Source organism: Dipteris shenzhenensis, chromosome 9, assembly GCF_047967505.1.
Source record: "Dipteris shenzhenensis isolate YYH24624 ecotype China chromosome 9, Dip_SZ_1.0, whole genome shotgun sequence".
Lineage (NCBI taxonomy): Eukaryota > Viridiplantae > Streptophyta > Polypodiopsida > Gleicheniales > Dipteridaceae > Dipteris > Dipteris shenzhenensis.
This window is the reverse complement of record NC_141604.1, coordinates 12920480-12939266: the sequence shown is the minus strand read 5'-3', so window position 1 is coordinate 12939266 and position 18787 is coordinate 12920480. Positions and strand designations below refer to the sequence as shown.

Genomic DNA, 18787 nt, shown 5'->3' with positions numbered 1-18787 from the left:
ATATTCTCCTAGCGGTCCTCAAGAAACACAAAAAAATAAAGGTGGACATGAAACCAATAGGGAGGCCATGAGGAAACTAACAAACAAACCAAGAAGGAAATCACTAGGGAAAACAACAATGAATCCAAGGAGGGTAGCAAGGTGGAGAAGGAAGACAACAAGAAGGGAAGCAAGGCAAAGATGGAAGACAACAAGGAGCTCAACAAGGTGGTGCTAGAGTGTCAACAAGAGAAAGAAAGTCATTGTTGGTGCTGGAGTGTCAACATGCAAAGCAGACCCTCATATGCTAAGGTAGTTCAAGGCGAGACGAGGAGCTCCTTTCGAGAATCCATCAAAAAAAATTTCCCTAATGGGAAGAGCTCAACCCCCAAATCTAGAAAGCTCTTTCCCTCCTCCAGCAAAAATGTAGAAGCTATGCAAGCACACAAAGAGTTGGCCCAAATCATGATAGAGAAATTCAAGAGATTGGAGAAAATTTCCCAAGTAATATTGTTGGTGAAATTTCATACTAGACCATTGAATGCGATAGCAAAGTGGCTGTGTGCTAATGCTATTGTAGCATATGTACGTTGTCCTAGATCCCCTACTACCTTCCTAGGGGAATGGGTCAAGAACTTGGATTAAGAAAGATCTATTGCTATCAAACATTAGGTTCCTATGCAACAAGTACTTCATTTTACTTTTTGAGAGGATAGCAAAAATGGTGAGTGTAGTTGTCAAGAATGGGACCTAGATTGTTAGAAATCTACTGCTTCTATTAGTGCACTTGTGGGATCCCACGTTTTCACCTCCTCCATCAAAAGACCTTTATGGTAGTTCCTTGGGATAAATTTTTCAACTCAAGGCATAATCCTGAAGTGCATGCTATAATGGACCTTGTTGTTGACCTCCAAGTGCACTAAGAATAGAGGGCAGGGTAGGGGAGAGGTCATTTAGAAAGTGTACTTTACAAGTATCCCCTTTATGCAGCATGAGAGGTATTTTATCAAAGACTACCCTCAAAGGGCCAATCATATAAAAATTACTAGTAGAAGAATGAGAAAAACTAGCAAACAAATGATGTAAGGAAACAAAAGAAGAAGAGATGAGATTCTAGAGGTAGATCAAAATAGTAGGAAATAGGGAGAGCAAACCCAATAGGATGCAAAGAGAAAAGGGAATTTGGAGAGATGAGGACATGGAAACAGATGACGAAGAATTGGAAGAGATAGTCTGCAATACTCAAACTTTTGAGAAGAAGCTTCTAGGAGTAGAAAGGCTAATTTGGAGAATGAACAACCCTTCATCAAGGTAAAGGGTAATAGAGGATTCCAATTGGACAATAGAGTAGGTATATCTCTTTGATGTCTCTACCCTTTTATTATCATAACCAGACTCTAATGCAAATTAAGAGAGGTCTTGGAAAGAGTTATGAATCCTGCTCAAAGATAATGCTAGGACAATGTAATCGTAGCTCAAAGATAATGCTAGGACAATGTAATCGTAGCTTAAAGATAATGCTAGGAAAATTTTAAAAAGAGCTAGGTTAATGCTTTTGGAGGGAAATCTATTTTGGATAAATGGATTAGGGCCATAGATAGGACCAAGAGTTCGCTTGAAATCAGTAAGGAAAAAGGCAACTATGGCTAGATTCAAGAGGTCCATGCAATTTTTAGAGGGAAATTTTATTAGGATTCCCCTATGTTTTTCAAAATTGTAAGGATGGTTGTAATTGAAAAGACTCAAGGAGCAACTGAGAGAAAAAGAACTCATGGAATCTCAACAATAGAAGATTTACACTGGGGAATCATGGGAAGCTAAGTATGATAGAGCTAACAAAGACATGTTTAGTAGACATAGATGGGTATCAACCCTTGCTTTTTTCACCCGCTAGACTATGGCCTCATAAATAATCTTCCCTGATCACTCACCTTAGAGTAAATTATTAGGTTGTGAGTGATAACTCAAAAATTCTTCAGCTGGTGACATCTCATTATGAACACCTTTTTGGTGGAACCAAGAATTATCTCAAAAAAGAAGCTTATGGTAAGAGATAAATGCAAACAAATACCTTTGGGCGTTCTCTCAAAATTTGACTCTGAATATCTAGACAAATATTGAAAGGGGTAGTTGATTGCGTGGCCAAAGGAAAGGTCTCGATGGAGGATGGTCTTCCAATGGAGTTCTATGTGTCTGTGGGATGAATCAGTAGAGAGAGGATTTTTGGATAGAAAGGCCAATATAGTGATGATTAAATTAATCCCTAGGGGGGAGAGCAAGGAAGAGATTTGGAATTAGATACCTCTAATAATGCTTAAAGCATACTATAAGAATTGTTTTCCCCATAAAATAGTAATATATTCCATTTAGAATGGACAAAAGGCAATTATAGCAGAGGTGGGAGAGTAATCTCCATCCCACAAACTCCACAAAGAAACTAGAAAATGGGCCTAGGTAGGGAGAAACAATCAATCCCCAACCTACCAAAAACAACTATAACCTGCTATAGAAGAAGTTGGAGCATGCCCCTAACACCTATAAATAAAGAACCTACCTATCCCTTTCCAATGTGTTGATGGGAGTGGTGGCATTTGTAGTGGAAGGGTTTTACTAGGAAAATATGGACCTTTACTAGTAAGGACTCCATATGTTTCTCTATTATTTGGATAGATACAATCCTTAGACATTTCTCTATCAAAGACACACTATACCTTAATATAAGGGAGGCAAGGCTATGGTCGGGATCAGTCAAATAGACTCATAATGAGACAATTGATAGAGACCTTCAAGCTCAAGACAAATTAGAAGTTGTATGAGAGAATGGGATTATGGGACATGGATACACTATCCTAGATGTGGGGTAAGCAATATTCTTATTTCATATGGTTATCACAAAGAAACCTCTTCTCTACATTTGAGTTTTTAATCAAGCTCCTTAAAGTTGTTTCAACATTTGAACTAAAAATGGCATGGGCAAGGCTCGTCGTTTATGGTTTACATTTGCAAGATTTGGGGACATGAAGATACCACAAAAACACTCTTACCTTCTCTGTTTAATTAATCACACGGATGTGTAGGGGTCGGGATGGAATGCTACAGGGTACTGGTTTCAACTAGTGGCAAAAGAATTGGCTCATTTACTAGTGTAGGGGATTATCAAGACTCTATGGTAGGACGATCTGGCCCTTTGGAATCAACAATCAAGTAATTAAATTTTTAAATGGATCTTCAATGCCTTGGCCTAAGGGGGCATGGGCATGGAAAGGGACTCAAGAATTTGGATCACATAAAAAATGCCAAGGTCTTTGCTAGGGCCCAAACTTGAGGCTCGTGTCTTGTCTCTACGAATGAATGAGGCCCCATTAGAAGTGGGATTGAAGAAAATGTATCGCTCCAAGACTTGGCACCTAACTATTGGTTGGCATTTTGCTCCATCAACCCATGATTATCACCTCCTCTTGTGATGGCTCGTTGACAATGTAAGCATCAGTCTCATAGTTTTACCATGTAGCCCTCTTGTAGGTCTAAGGAGGCTTAGTTATGATATTATCTATCAACTTTCTTTTGAAATAGATATTATTTTAGCTTTTATAAAACCTCATACCTTCAGTTTGAGGGGAAGTGTTAAAGAAAAGCAAAAGTTGGTAGGAGTTTATTTGGTCAAACTCGATGCAGGGTGAACATAGCCAATACGTCCCACAATAATCAAAATTTTGTATTAGAAATAGTGGCTACTCAGCCCATGAATTATTAACATATCTCAAAGTTTATCTTCTAAAAAATTAAGGTGCCTACGAATGATTAACCTATCTTGAAGTTTTAAATTGAGGGCAGTTTCTCGAACCTTCCTTGTTCTGGAAGATTCCACTACCTCAGTGCTCCTATATATGTGAGGGGTGAGGGCAGGCTGAGCAAGAGGGGAGTGGAGGGTGAGAAGGAAGACAGGTGGAGTGGAGAAGGGGAGCATAGAGTAGGGATGTGAGGGGGATTGCGAGGCAAATGGGAGCCGTGTGGCGGCAAGGGGCAACTAAGAGGTTGCCAAGGTGGGGATGCTAGGAGGAGGCACAAAGTATTACTTTAGGGCTCTTGACTTAGGTTAATGTGACAATATGGAGACACAGTCAAGATAAATTAATAGAATTTATTTACAGAGAGCACGTGGCCATTAGGTTTGTCGAAGCAAATGGCAATTGCATGGTGTTACCTAGAAGTGTTTTGAGGAGACATCACCTTGTTAGAAAGCAAGTTTCACACATGTAGAGGGACTTTTTGGGAAAGTGAAATTTTTTCAATTTGCCTCAATTTGGGTCTCAACCTTTGCAACATGGAGAAAGATTTTTTGTGGGTAGGCTTCCACACATTTCATGTAGAGAGAAGAATTAGATGGGGACTAGAGATAAGAATTATTAGACTAGGACTAAGATCAAGGTTTTGAGATGAAATAATGAGATCGAGATTGTGATTATGTTCCACCTTTGGCTATGATTGTGATTGAGATTTAGATTACAATTAAGATTGATATTACAAGCGAGATATTGGAGGTAGGGCATAGGGTGGTAGGGAAACTTGACATTCTTCCATTCAAAAGTGTTTTCTTTTTGTAAAAGATCTGGCTTGGAAGAAGACTTCTATCTTTTTCAATCTCGAATTTGTCTAGTTGTGTGTATTATCAATTTTTGTGCCTTGGCATCTCTCTCTCTCTCTCTCTCTCTCTCTCTCTCTCTCTCTCTCTCTCATTTCTTATTCTATTTTTCTTCTTTGTTATCTTTCTTTTGCTATCGTAAGTTTAGTTGTTGGGATTTTTTAATAGCTTTGTTAAGCACTGGGTCTATCTAGGAGATTTGAATGTTTTTATAAACCTAGATGGTAGCTTATGCTTGGGTATTGATGATAACATAAGCCTAGCTTTGCTTACTTAATTATTCTTTTTCTATTCTCTCTTTACGATGTTAAAAAGGCCAAATCATGTATTGTCAAATATTCATTTTTCTAGAAAGGACTTAGAGTGTATATCTCATGTGTGATCTTTGATATCTTACCCATCGTGTATATAAAGAAATTGATATATGCACTTAAATGTCTCTAAATTTTATGTAGATAAATTGAATGTAATCCATAGATATGGCTAAGGCCTAACTACAAATGCATGAAAAAAGTTCACACACTTTTCAAGATGCCAAAAAAGTTCATAGAAAAATTTCCTTTAAACTAGGATTCTTGGTTTCTTTGGAGTTGGGAGATTTTTTCCCACCCCTAAAAAGAGCCTTTGTGTGTGTGTGTGTGTGTGTGTGTGTGTGTGTGTGTGTGTGTGTAAGACTTGATAACACCCCTTTGCATAGTGAAAAGACAAAAGAGCGAGGCTAGACAATGGAATAGGACTAATTGTATTAATGGAAAAGTTTGTACAAGTCAATGAAACCCTTTTTATAAAGGAAACCAGTAGTGGCCTACTTTGTGGAAACTGTATAGAAGTTTAGCTTGGATAAGTCCTGGCAAGCATCACTTTTATTAAAAAGGGGAGTCTACCTACCTACCACCATCCAACAAGCAAAATAGTGAGAACTAGGTTAAAGCTTTGGTTAGGAAGACAGGTGTCATAAACACCCCTCCCTTGTTATTGGAGTCACAATAAAAATTAACACTTGACCATACGCTTATCAAGCTTAATGTAAAAATTTTTTGGGTAAAGGAATGAGTTTGGAGGTTACGGAGAATAAAATATTGAAACTTAGTAGAAGGGGTAATTGAGAAGAAAGTGGAAGGGAAGGGGTGCATGGAAGAGGTGTGAAAGAGGAATAGTGATGCTAGCAAGTGTAGCTTTAAACAACCTTGCCAAATTGAGTTAAAATTAGAGTGAAATATAATACAAATTAATAGAAAGAAAAGGGAAAAAAGAAGGGGAATTAATGTAAAACTACGGGGAGGGGAATTAATGGAAAATTAATGGGGGAGAAAAGGGGGTAATTAAATGTAAAAATATGTGGAGAAAGAGATAAGGGGGTCAAGGGCCAAGGGTTTTAGAGAAACTAGGATGAATGGTTGAAAAAGTGAATATAAGTATATGGAGGCTAATAAGTTAATAGAAATGGTATTAGGGAGACTAGTCATAAACTTTATAAGTTAATAGAGAGGTTAATAAATTAAGAGATAGGAAAAATGAGAATTAAGGAAAAAGGGGGGGGGCAGTAACCAGAAATATAAAACAAATTTAACCTGTGAGTCCAATGCATAGTTTGAGAGTCAACACGACACACGAGGTTCAAAGCTAAGTAGCTTGAAGCGATGGGCGGCGTCAATAATGACAGGTTACGAGACTCGGAGCAGGATCACAACAGTGGGTGCGGGCAGCAAGGGCGCTAGTGGGTCAGCAGCTAGAAGATTGTAAGATGGGATACAGACGGGAGTTGGGGGAGTAAGGACAGTATGCAGCCATAAGTTTGCAATGTAGTAGCTTCGGGGCACGGGGGGTGAAGGGCCAATAGTAGCACATTGCAGGAACTTCATAGGAATTCGCAGAAGACAGCACGCTTGAGAAAGAGCAAGCATAGATGAGCTATAGGTAGGAAGAAGATGAGGAGGGGCAGTATTTAAAGGCTGTCAGGATTGGTCGATTGGAACGTAGGAAAAGAGGTGTATTAGTAGTGCGTGAAGGTCAAGGGTCGGGGAAGCAAAATAGTCAAAGATCTAGGGAGTTGGGGGTGGAGGGGAGGAGAGGGGGCGGGGGGGCTGGGAATTTAAAAGGGAATGAATAGGAATAAACTAGGTGAAAATTAAAGTAAGAAAAAAGAATATAGAAAAATCAATGGTATTGGTAGAATTAAGGAAAATTTTAGTTTAAAATAATAAATAAAAAGAAAAATTAAGGACAATAAGGGAAGAATAAGGGGAAAATAAGACAAACTAGGAAAGATAGGTAAAGTAAGAATAAGGAAAATAAGGAAAAAAACCAAAAGGAAAAAGGGGGAATAGGGATTAAAAAGAAAAAAGAATGAAAAAAAGTAAAGAAGGAATAAATTAGAGAAAAGTAAAATAGAAAGGAAAAAAGGAAAGCGGGGGGGGGGAAGTAACCAGAAGTATAAAACAAATTTAACCTATGAGCCCAATGCACAGTTTGAGAGTCAACACGACACACGAGGTTCGAAGCTAAGTATACTTGAAGCGATGGGCGGCGTCAATAATGATAGGTTGCGAGACTCGGAGTAGGAACAGTAGGTGCAGGCAACAAGGACGCCAGTGCCTGAGTAGCTAGAAGATTGTAAGACATACAGATGGGTTGGGGGAGTAAGGACAGTACACAGCCATAAGTCTGCAACGTAGTAGCTTCGAGGCAGGGGCAAGTGAAGTGCGAGTAGTAGCACGCTGCAGGAACTTCATAGGAATTCGTTGTAGACAGCGTGCTTGGGAAAGAGCAAGCACAGACGGGCTATAGGTAGGAAGGAGATGAGGAGGGGGCACTATTTAAAGGCTATCAGGATTGGTCGGTTGGAACATAGGAAAAGAGGGGTATTAGTAGTGCGTGAAGGTCAAGGGTCGAGGAAGCAAAATAGTCAAAGATCTAGGGAGTTGGGGGTGGGGGGGAGGAGGGGGGGGAAGGGGCGGGCGCAGGGGGGGTGGGGCTAGGAATTCAAAAGGGAATGAATAGGAATAAACTAGGTGAAAATTAAAGTAAGAAAAAAGAATATAGAAAAATCAATGGTATTGGTAGAATTAAGGAAAATTTTAGTTAAAAAGAATAAATAACAAGAAAAATTAAGGACAAAAAGGGAAGAATAAGCGGAAAATAAGACAAATTAGGAAAGATAGGTAAAGTAAGAATAAGGAAAATAAGCAAAACAACCAAAAGGAAAAAGGGGGAATAGGGATAAAAAAGAAAAAAGAATGAAAAAATGTAAAGAAGGAATAAATTAGAGAAAAGTAAAATAGAAAGGAAAAAAGGTAATAATTAGGAGTTTAAAAAAAAATTAAAAGGAGACAAGAATGTAAGAAAATTAGTAATAAAAAATAAGAAGGTGTGAGAATAAAATAGTGTATGGAGAGAGGAAGAGAGAAAGAGAGAGAGGGGGGGGGTTGAGAGCAAAGAATTAGGGGAATTTTTTTAAAAGAAAAATTATTTTAAAACTTAAGGACGAGGTTAGGACGAAATTAGGAAAAAATTTGAAAAAAAAAGGTTAAATAGTGAAAAATAGGAGGTAATTAGGGGAAATTACAATAGTAGAGAAGGAGGATAAAAGGGGAAAATAGGAAAAATAAAGAAAAGTTTAGGAAATTTTATTGAAAAAACTAGGAGAAATTAGCGTAACTAGGAAAATTGAGGAGAAATAGGGAGAGGTAGAGATCAATTACGAAGAGATTGGGGGATTAATGGGAGTTTGGGAGAGAGTGGGAATAGTACTACAAATTAAGAGAGATTTAGGGAAATTTTAAGAAAAAGATTAGTTTAGAAGTTAGGGGAGAGAATGGTAGAGAAAGAGTGAGGGAACAATTCTGGAGAGAAAGAGAGAGAGAGAGAGGGGGGGGGGGAGGTAGTTTAAACGGGTTTTCAAAGGATTATAAAGGGAAGAAAAATAATTAGTATGGTCAGAAGGAAAAAGGGAGAGTGTGTGTGTGTGTGTGTCCACCTTTGCCCTAGTAGTATACAACACACTAGGTGAGACAGTAGGTCATCACACTAACAGTAGGTCATCACTTAGTGTGATGACCTACTATCTACCCAAAGATAAAAAGAATATTGAGAAGTGCAATTTAAAGTAATGGAATGGAAGAGAAGTACTTGAGTGAGGTAGATAAACAGTATGGAAGCAAATTGGTTTAATAGATATATGGGTAAGTTGTGGTTGTAGTAATATTAGGCAAGTAAAGGAAGTGGCCAGTTTTGACAATAATCTAGGTTAGAAGAGTTTTAGGGAAAAACTAACAAGGTAAGTGTAATAAGACAGTATTGCTTAAAGGAGAAATGAAAGGAGTCAAAAGGCCAAGGTAAGTGTAATAAGACAATATTGCTTAAAGGAGAAATGAAAGGAGTCAAAAGGCCAAAGGCCATGATGACTTAAATGTATTATTTGGGAGGTGGGAGGTGGGAGCCATAGTGAGCTCTAGAGAGTTTGGATCTGGAGTGTGACATCCGATGAATAATTCTACAAGGACAAGAGAAGGATTAGAAAGATGTTTATTAGAAAAAGCAAAACAAATAAAGAACAAGTTAGAGTTGCAGGGGAAATGACCTGTGTGTGGAAGACTTGATAACACCCTTTTGCATAGTGAAAAGACAAAAGAGTGAGGCCAGATAATGAAATAGGACTAATTGTATTAATGAAAAAGCTTATACAAGTTAGTGAAACCCCTGTTTGTAAGGGAAACAAGCAATGGGCTACTTTGTGGAAACTGTATAGAAGTTTAGCTTGGATAAGTCCTGGCAAGCATGACTTTATTGAAAAGGGGAGTCTGCCTACCTACCACCATCCAACAAGCAAAACAGTAAGAACTGGTTTAAACTTTCGTTGGGAAGACAAGTGTCATAAACACACCTCCCTTGTTATAGGAGTCACAATAAAAATTAACACTTGACCATATGCTTATCAAGCTTAATGTAAAACTTGTTTGGGTAGAGGAATGAGTTTGGAGGTTATAGAGAATAAAATATTGAAACTTAGTAGAAGGGGTAAGTGAGAAGAAAGTGGAAGGAGAGGGGTCATTGGAAGAGGTGTGGAAGAGGAATAGTGATGCTAGTAGGTGTAGTTTTAAACAACCTTGCCGAATTGAGTTAAAATTAGAGTGAAATATAATACAAATTAATAGAAAGAAAAGGGAAAAAAGGAGGGGAATTAATGTAAAACTACGGGGGAGGGGAATTAATGGAAAAATAATGGGGGAGAAAAGGGGGTAATTAAATGTAAAAGGATGTGGAGAAAGAGATAAGGGAGACAAGGGCCAAAGGTTTCAGAGAAACTAGGATGAGTGGTTGAAAAGGTGAATATAAGTATATGGAGGCTAATAAGTTAATACAAATGGCATTAGGGAGACTAGTCATAAACTTTATAAGTTAATAGAGAGGTTAATAAATTGAGAGATAGGACAAAGGAGAATTAAGCAAAGGGGGGGTGGGAGTACCCAAAAGTATTAAAAAAATTTAATGTGAGGTTCGAAACTAAGTAGCTTGAAGCGATGGGTGGCATCAATAATGACAGGTTGCGGGACTCGGAGCAGGATCACAACAACGGGTATGCGCAATAAGGGTGCCAGTGCCTGAGCAACTAGAAGACTGTAAGACGTGATGCAGACAGGTTGGGGGAGTAAGGACAGTACGCAGTCATAAGTCTACAACGTAGTAGCTTCGAGGCACGGGCGGGTGAAGGGCCAGTAGTAGCACGCTGTAGGAACTTCATAGGAATTTGCAATAGACAGCACGCTTGAGAAAGAGCAAGCACAGATAGGCTGTAGGTAGGAAGGAGATGAGGAGGGGGCAATATTTAAAGGCAGTCAAGATTGGTCGGTTGGAACATAGGAAGAGAGGGGTATTAGTAGTGCATGAAGGTCAAGGGTCGAGGAAGCAAAATAGTCAAAGATCTAGGGAGTTGGGGGTGGGGGGGGGGGAATTTAAAAGGGAATGAATAGGAATAAACTAGGTGAAAACTAAAGTAAGAAAAAAGAATATAGAAAAATCAATGGTATTGGTAGAATTAAGGAAAATTTTAGTTAAAAAGAATAAATAACAAGAAAAATTAAGGACAAAAAGGGAAGAATAAGGGAAAAATAAGACAAATTAGGAAAGATAGGTAAAGTAAGAATAAGGAAAATAAGGGAAAAAACCAAAAGGAAAAAGGGGGAATAGGGATAAAAAAGAAAAAAGAATGAAAAATTTTAAAGAAGGAATAAATTAGAGAAAAGTAAAATAGAAAGGAAAATGGTAATAATTAGGAGTAAATTTTTTATTTAAAAAATAGGAGACAAGAATGTAAGAAAATTAGTAATTAAAAATAAGAAAGTGTGAGAATAAAATAGTGTATATAGAGAGGGAGGGAGGGAGGGAGAGAGGGGGGGAGAGAGAGAGAATAAAAAATTAGGGAAATTGTTTTTTAAGAAAATTTATTTAAAAACTTAAGGACGAGGTTAGGACAAATTTAGGACGAAATTAGGAAAGAATTAGAAAAAAATTAGGTTAAATAGTGAAAAATAGGAGGTAATTAGGGGAAATTGGAACAATAGAGAAGGAGGATAGAATGAAAATAAAGAAAAGTTTAGGAAATTTTATTGAACAAATTGGGAGAAATTAGAGTAAGTAGGAAAATTTAAGAGAAATAGGGAGAGGTAGGAGTCAATTACAAAGAGATTGGGGGATTATGGGGAGTTTGGGAGAGAGTGGGAATAGTACTACAAATTAAGAGAGATTTAGGGAAATTATAAGAAAAATTTTAGTTTAGAAGTTAGGGGAGAGACTGGTAGAGAGAGAGTGTGAGGGAACAATTCTAGAGAGAGAGAGAGAGAGAGAGAGAGAGTTTAAACGGGTTTTCGAACGATTATAAAGGAACGAAAAATAATCCGTATGGTCAGAAGGAAAAAGGGATTGTGGGATTGTGTGTATGTGTGTGTGTGTGTGTGTGTGTGTGTGTGTGTGTGTGAGTGAGAGAGAGAGAGAGAGAGAGAGAGAGAGAGAAGGGATCTTAAAAAAATTGCAAATTTTGTTTAGCTCCTAAAAAAACACGCGACAAAAAGCTCACAAAAGGATTTCCCCCGCTTTAGACTGCTCCTATATGTAAAATCTTTAGATTTTGAACGTCTAGGACAAACAAATCATACATGAGAGCTCTTACTTGACTATGTTTATGGAGGACAATTGGACAAGTCTCAAAAGAGATCGATCCTTAAGGAGAGAGAAATGCTTTGTTGGAATAAAGAGTCCCTTATTGTTCCAAACCAATAATCTGGAAGAAAATTGAAAGAGTAGATAACATCTTTAGATTCAATTGGACGACTTTGTAAGCATGAGTGGCACAAATGCTGAGTACTTCAAAGACAATCAAGAAACACAAAGAAAACTTGAGGCCAACAGGGCCATTGAAGCCACAAATAAACTTATTCAATGGCCCGCTATTGACACAAATCATGATCCGACTCAATTACTCTCTTCTGAATATATTTCCATTACTATAGCAGAAACATTTCAAATCAGAGGAATACTGGCTACTAGAAATGGACCAGCAAATAGTCCCCATAAGAACACCTTCCTTCATTGAAGACATGAAAGCGGTTTGCATCTCCAACATGAATAGTCCACTGCTCTACCTTTAATATCAGTGCAATGACCACATGACAGTTACTGCAAACCCAGAGTCTCTTGACAACTGGTATGTGTCTCCTTGGGTGTATTGATTAGCGCATACACAATAGCCAGCTTCCCACATAACCCATCTTTGTTTGCATCAAAGGATTTCACCTGAAAACCAATGCAATCTGTCTTGTATACCCCACCAAAATGAATGCACAATCCCCCCCATCAACTCTCTCCATGCTTCCTCCATGCTTGTGTTTTTGTTCTCATTGCTTCAATCTTCTTCTCTTCTTCCTGCATGTGAGCATCTGCATAGATATTAGACATCAAAACATAAGATGCACCATCCCTTTCATCCAATTGCACTGCATGTTCAAAGGCCAGTCTTCCAACTTCCACATTACCCCACTTTTGACAAGCACCCAACACTGTATGCCACGCCACAGGATCAGGATGGAAAGGCATCTTCATCACCATTGCTGCTGCCTGTTCTAATTGGCCTGCACGGCCAAGGAGATCAACCATGCCTCTGTGGTGCTTAATAGTTGGAGTGATGCCATAGTCTCTGCTCATGGCCTCAAAGTAATTGTGGCCCTTATCCACTAGACCTGCGTGACTGCATACACTCAGCACGGTAGTAAATGTAACCTCATTTGGCTTTATCCCTTCTCCTCTCATCCTCTCAAGCATCTGGAAAACACTTTCACTTTTTCCTTGCTGGGCATACCCTGCACTCAGTGCATTCCACGAGATCTCATTTCGAACTGGCAGCTTGTCAAACCCTTCCCGTGCTTCTCCAAGCGAGCCACATTTGGCATACATATCTACCAATGTGTTGCCAACAAGAAGATTCCTTTCCAAACCCTTTCTGACTATCTCAGCATGTATTTCCCGGCCCTTGTCTATGGCTCCTATGCTGCCGCAAGCTTTTAAGCTGCAAACAAATGTGACAGCATCTGGAGAGAGACCCTCCAGTTGCATCTGTTTGAGACAGCTCAGCGCTTCCTCACCATACCCATGCTCTGCATATCCTGCAATCAGTGCATTCCAGGAGACCTCATCTCGAACTGGCAGCTTGTTAAATGCTGCGTGTGCATCTACAAGTGAGCCACATTTGGCATACATATCCACCAAGGTGCTGCCAATAGCAAGACCTCCTTCTAGACCCTTGCTGGCTATGTCGGTGTGCATTTCTCGGCCTTTGTCGATGGCTCCTACGCTGCCACAAGCTTTCAAGCTGCAAAGAAATGTGACAGCATTTGGAGAAAGACCCTCCAGTTGCATCTGTTGGAGACAGTTCAGTGCTTCCTCACCAAGCCCCTGCTCGGCATATCCTGCTATGAGTGCAGTCCATGAGACCTCGTCTCGTATTGGCAGCTTGTCAAAGATTTCCCGTGCTTGCAGAAGCACGCCACATTTGGCATACATATCTACCATCGTGTTGCCAACAAAACGATCTCTTTCCAGCTTCTTTCTGGCTATCTCGACATGTAATTCTCGTCCGCTTTCTGCATCTTTCAGCCTAGCACAGGCCTTCAGTACAGCCACAAAGGTATACTTGCTAGGGTGTACAGAATCCTCTTGCATTTTCTGGTAAAGGTTGAGGGCGTGCTTTGAATCCCCAAATTCAATGTAACCCCAAATGAGAGAAGTCCACGAATACACATTCCGATCAACCAACTTGTTAAAAACCTGCTGAGCATCGCATATACTTCCAACTTGGACCAACATTAAGACAAGGTTGTTCCCAAAAGATCTATGATCTTCCAGCCCAATTTTGCACGCGTAGGCATACAAGCGCTTGGCATACGCTAGATTTTTCTTTGTTCTGCATTTATGCAAGATGTATGTAAGATTCTGAAGTGAAGGCGGCTCAGGCATCCATTCCATAGACGTGAGTGCCTCCTCTAAGCTGAGCGTCTCCCAGGCATTCTTCTCGAGTAGTTCTTGAGCAACTGCTCCGGCCTTGCCACACTCCTCCACCAAGCCACGGTCTTTGGTCCGACATGCGGTTGGTTTGGCCTTTGTCTCGAGCATGTCTTTAGCCCAATCTGGATTATACCAGCGATCTATCTTATGCTGGAATGCTACAGAGTTTGGGTTTTTCTATTGTCAAGATTCAGAAAAGACTCGTCAGACTAGGAAATCTACTAATATACCCGTGCAAATCATTCCGTTCAAATTAGTCGCACACTTACATTACTCACTCGGCTGTTCCACCACTGGGAGGGATCTGTGAAGTACTCCTTCCATAAGCGCTCGGTCCCTGACCAGAACGAAAACCAATTGCCAAAAGTGAATGTCGCCAGCAAAACAGTCCGATCGGTAAGATTAAGGACAGCCCACTTATTAAAACTTCTCGATTTTGACCGTGGCAAAAGAACCTGAAGGTGAAAATTGCTCCACCACAGCTCCACCGTCGTGGGGGGAAGCCAACGGAGAGTGAGGGATTGATTGCCTGCAGAGATGAGCTACCAAACAGCGACGATAGGGCTGCATAGATTCGTTGCGACATATGGCAGGTATCTGTGGCTAGTGGAGTGTGTTTATGTCCGCGCGTGGATTTGGTATGTGTTTCCAAGGATCTCTGGCTCGTACTATGAGTGATCATCGCGAGAAGAACTAGACTGCAAAGGAGTGGGAAGCGTGTAGAAAGATTCAAGTATTTAGCCTGTTAAATTTTGAAGTTAGATGTTTAGAGCCTGTTCACGCGAGGGTGCAATTGGTTTAGAGCGCGTCAAACTAGGACTTTGGGTTCTAGCGTTGGGGGCCGTTCCTCCAATTGGGTGTTTAGCGCCTTTTCACGCAAGGGTGGTTTCCCATGGTCTTTACAGCCTCCAGCCTCTTCACGTGAGAGGTGCTTTCCCAACCACCTTGTCCCTCTACAAAAAAACAAAAAAAAATAACCAAGGTTTTGGTTTTTTGAATGTTCTCGTGGAGAGATTTGAAGGTGCCTTCACTTATTGTTGCTAGCAGCAACTACCAATTTTTTCCCAACAATGTCACCCTACAAATGCGCAGCAATTAGACACAAATTTTCAGAAATGCCGTGGGATGTAGCCACAGTCTAAGGTAATGATTGCACTTGGTTTTCTCGCGAGCCCTTCCTTGGGAGGACGGGTCCGTTAGAATTTGCAGCATTTAGGCACGATTTTTCAGAAATGCTATGGGCTAGAGCCAACAATCCAAGGTAATGATTAGACTTGGTTTTCTCTTGAGCCCCTCTTTGGGAGGAGGGGTCCGTCAGGCAACTGGTTTTTCCAAACCATTACAAAAAAAGCACTTGTGTGAATGCCTTGATTTGAAATCAAGCCTCACGTGAATAGGCTCTAAAGCAGGGGTCTGAGGAGCAACCAGGTTTCCCCCCCAAAACTGCAACGGGTGAACCCAAATTAAAATTTGGCACCCATCTAGTTTGCAAACCGTACCCTTCACATGAACAAGATCTTAGATTGTTAACCAATAGGAAACCCATGGGTTAGACTTTTTACTGCCGGTTCACGAAAGAGGGGTGGTTTGTAATGTCCACAAAGTGGTTCGCAAGTTGAGGCATTCACTCAAGTGGTTATTTTTGCAATGATGGTGTTTGGTGAAAAGACCAATTGCCTCACCCCTCCTACGAAGCAAGGGCTCATCAAAGAACCAGAGGCAATCATTGTGTCCAAATGTTTCTGGGCGCTTGTGGGGCTCGCACGTCATCATTTTTGCAAAAGCAATCCAATCGCCTACCTTTGGTCTTAAAAAATCATTTCAAACCACTAGGGAGTGAACTGAAATGAAATTGCAACCTCACTTTTGGCGGGCTGATCTGATCTGAAACCAAGTTTCAAACCAGCCTCTCCCGGTGAATAGGCTCTTAGTTATTTTGCCACTATAGGTACCCCCAGATTGAATTTCGGGGCAATTAAATAATTAGGTTGTGTGGGGGAGGGGGAGGGGGATAAAGGGGAGAGGGCTTGAATTAAATAAAGCGGGAAGGGGGAGGGGCAAATAATTAGTCTCACGGGGGAGGGGAGAGGTTGAATTAAATAAGGGAGACGTGAGACATAGGGGGAGGGGGATGTATTAAATAAGGGAGGGGCATTAAAGAGGGAGGGACGTGTGAGACATAGGGAAGGGGGATGAGGAAGGATTTATAATAAACCCTTATGAGTAGCCTGACCCATCTACGACAGGTTACAGACCTGCTCCTTTGGGTCTCAAGGTGCAGGATAGTAAAGGTGAAGCATGGATGGCAAATCTCCAAAGTGAAAAGATACGCTTTTCGCATATGCATGAGAATCTGGAACAGACCTAAAAGAAAAACAATACCATGTCTGCCCACTCATATATAATTCAAATAACCATTTGTTTTAACAAAAATAAAGCAACAAACAGTATACATGTTTTCTACCCAAGGTAGCTCTCCAGCTCAAGCAGATCCAACAATAACTGAGTGCTCTCCGAAGACCTCTAGTCCGCAGGGTATGTATATTTCTAAAAGTCAATGCTCTACTATTAAATAGGTTGACATGTGGCTATCAAGCAATTATGTACCTGCCACCTGAGATCTTGTTTCGGGACGAACGTGAATTACCCAGGCATCCTATCGCATTGCAAGAAAGAAACGTACGTGCCAATCTATACATAAGGCAGAAAACAATAGAATTTCTAAACCACGATTTCCACAGAAAATAGTATGTAGTATATTGCAAACCCTCAGCTTAAATGGAAAACCAATTTTCACAAAGTACAATTAAAACTCATAAAAGCCAGACATTGCCAAGGACAAAGTCATGAAATATTACATCGCACTTAATATTTGTGTATATAGCTAGCATTCCCCAAGACATACGACAGCTCTTGAATGAAGCTTTAAAAAGCTATACAAAGATTACATAAATGAAGATTTGCCACCCAAGAAAGTCTTAGGAGGGCTTAAAAGAACAATGGCATACTCCTAGGCTCTTGCTATTGCTAATTACAAAACTTCACTATGTACAACATTTGTGATAGAAGTATTTTTTACATCCTCGTCACTGGCATCAGACACATTCTCCAGAATGAACACCTTAATAGCGTTCAATGCTTGGACATGCGAGAATGCCATGTACACCTACCCATGACTGAACACCGGCATCACCAAGTATAGCCCCAAAAGAGGCAATCTTTGGCCCTGTGCCTTGTTGCTTGTCATGCCGAATGCTAATCAAATAGGAAATTGCCTTCGCCTCATGCCGAATGGAAGTTTTAGATTGGTCAAAAGGAACGTTATCCTTGGAATGAATGTTCTATCTCCAGCATTGGTACCCGTAATGATTTCAGCTCTAACACTTTCATGTGAAACTCTTTGCAAATCAACCACGTCCCATTGCGCAATCCATGGCGAGGATTCAGAATGTGCAACAAAATTATAGGAGCATTCCTTTTCAAATCCAATCTATTCAAGTACTCAACTGCATACAAAAAATAATCTCCACTTGAGTGATCCACTAAGTCTACACTTAGATACTCCTTTTTCTCCTCGGGCACTGCCTTCAATGCAGTAATGTTAATTGCATTGACCTCAAGGTTTCAAGGTTCAAGAATAGCACGTCGTCGAAAATATGGTGCACAATCTAGAACCATTGCACGCCCTCTATAAACCCATCCAATGAGGCATTCCATGGACTTTGTCTCTAAAGCATTTGCGATGGAGTTATAATAGAATCTTCTTTTGTACATCTGTTTATCCCATTGCCAATGTCCAAAACCCATTGTGTGAACTCTTGCTCAGCTGAGTTATCACCATTCTGGAGGACCCACATATTCTGTGTCAGCTTCAGTATTGTAGTGCAACCCCAAATCCTTGAGTGGCATAAGGTAGCATTGACAATTTCCTCTCGTCTTGCCTTTGGAAGCACTGGCAAGATAGTGCCTAAAATCCCCCCCAACAACGATACCTTTCCAAAAAGTTGTTGATTCGACATGATATCTCGCAGTGATTTGTGTCTAGAGTCTCAAAAGCAAACGGATGAGTCATGGGTGCCTCAACCCATATTATCATCTTAGCCATCTTCAAAACATATGGGAGGTGACTATTTACCTTAATATTGTAGTTGCTAGTACCATCTAGATCCAACGGTATCTTAAATTGCAAGTGTGGCATGCATCCATTGGCTAGTAGCAATGTTGCAATCCCATAAGATGCGCATGGCAGAATGATGTGCCCCTTCCCACACCACCAAGAGAGTAAGAAATTGTAGAGGAAGGTCTTTCTAGATCCTCTTGGACTGTCGAGAAAAAACACCTCACCGCCGTCAGCATAGACCCTTGCCAAAATTTGATCAAAGGCAGCATGCTAGCAAGGATTCAAGGTACTTTCCATTCATTGGCTAGTTTGTGCTTCTTTCGCAGCATCAAACATTCTTTCTTCCTGCAATAGGCCATTTGCAGTTTTTGAAAAAGATAATCTATCAACAACGGGCATTCCATCAAACTCTGATAACCTTCACCCATGCTGTTGAAGAATGTGCTCCAAGTGCAGCACAATGTTCTTTCTTGCCAACGCATGATGACCAATGA

General features: G+C 40.2%; 1 protein-coding gene across 2 annotated transcripts; it reads right to left on the bottom strand.

The window, feature by feature from the left end:
* Window positions 1–11934: 11934 nt before the first annotated feature.
* On the bottom strand, window positions 11935–14915 carry LOC147898219 (pentatricopeptide repeat-containing protein At2g34400-like). 2 transcript variants are annotated; one of them, XM_087379757.1, is made up of 3 exons: window positions 14629–14915; window positions 14443–14510; window positions 11935–14350 (listed from the first exon to the last, which is right to left on the bottom strand). In XM_087379757.1, the coding sequence occupies exons 1-3, from the start codon at window positions 14741–14743 to the stop codon at window positions 12470–12472; spliced, it is 2064 nt and encodes a 687-aa protein (XP_087235883.1). In that variant the 5' UTR covers window positions 14744–14915; the 3' UTR covers window positions 11935–12469. The 2 variants fall into 2 exon arrangements, with proteins under 2 accessions (XP_087235883.1, XP_087235884.1); XM_087379758.1 differs by having other exon boundaries at window positions 14452–14510.
* Between the last annotated feature and the right edge of the window lie 3872 nt (window positions 14916–18787).

Coding starts and splice junctions, on each gene's coding strand:
- LOC147898219 (XM_087379757.1), bottom strand. CDS start 14,743: ATGCAGCCCTATCGTCGCTGTTTGGTAGCTCATCTCTGCAGGCAATCA. Junction 14,511..14,628: donor GGAGCAATTTTCACCTTCAG/GTTCTTTTGCCA, acceptor CGTTCTGGTCAG/GGACCGAGCGCTTATGGAAG. Junction 14,351..14,442: donor GGAACAGCCGAGTGAGTAAT/GTAAGTGTGCGA, acceptor TCTTGACAATAG/AAAAACCCAAACTCTGTAGC.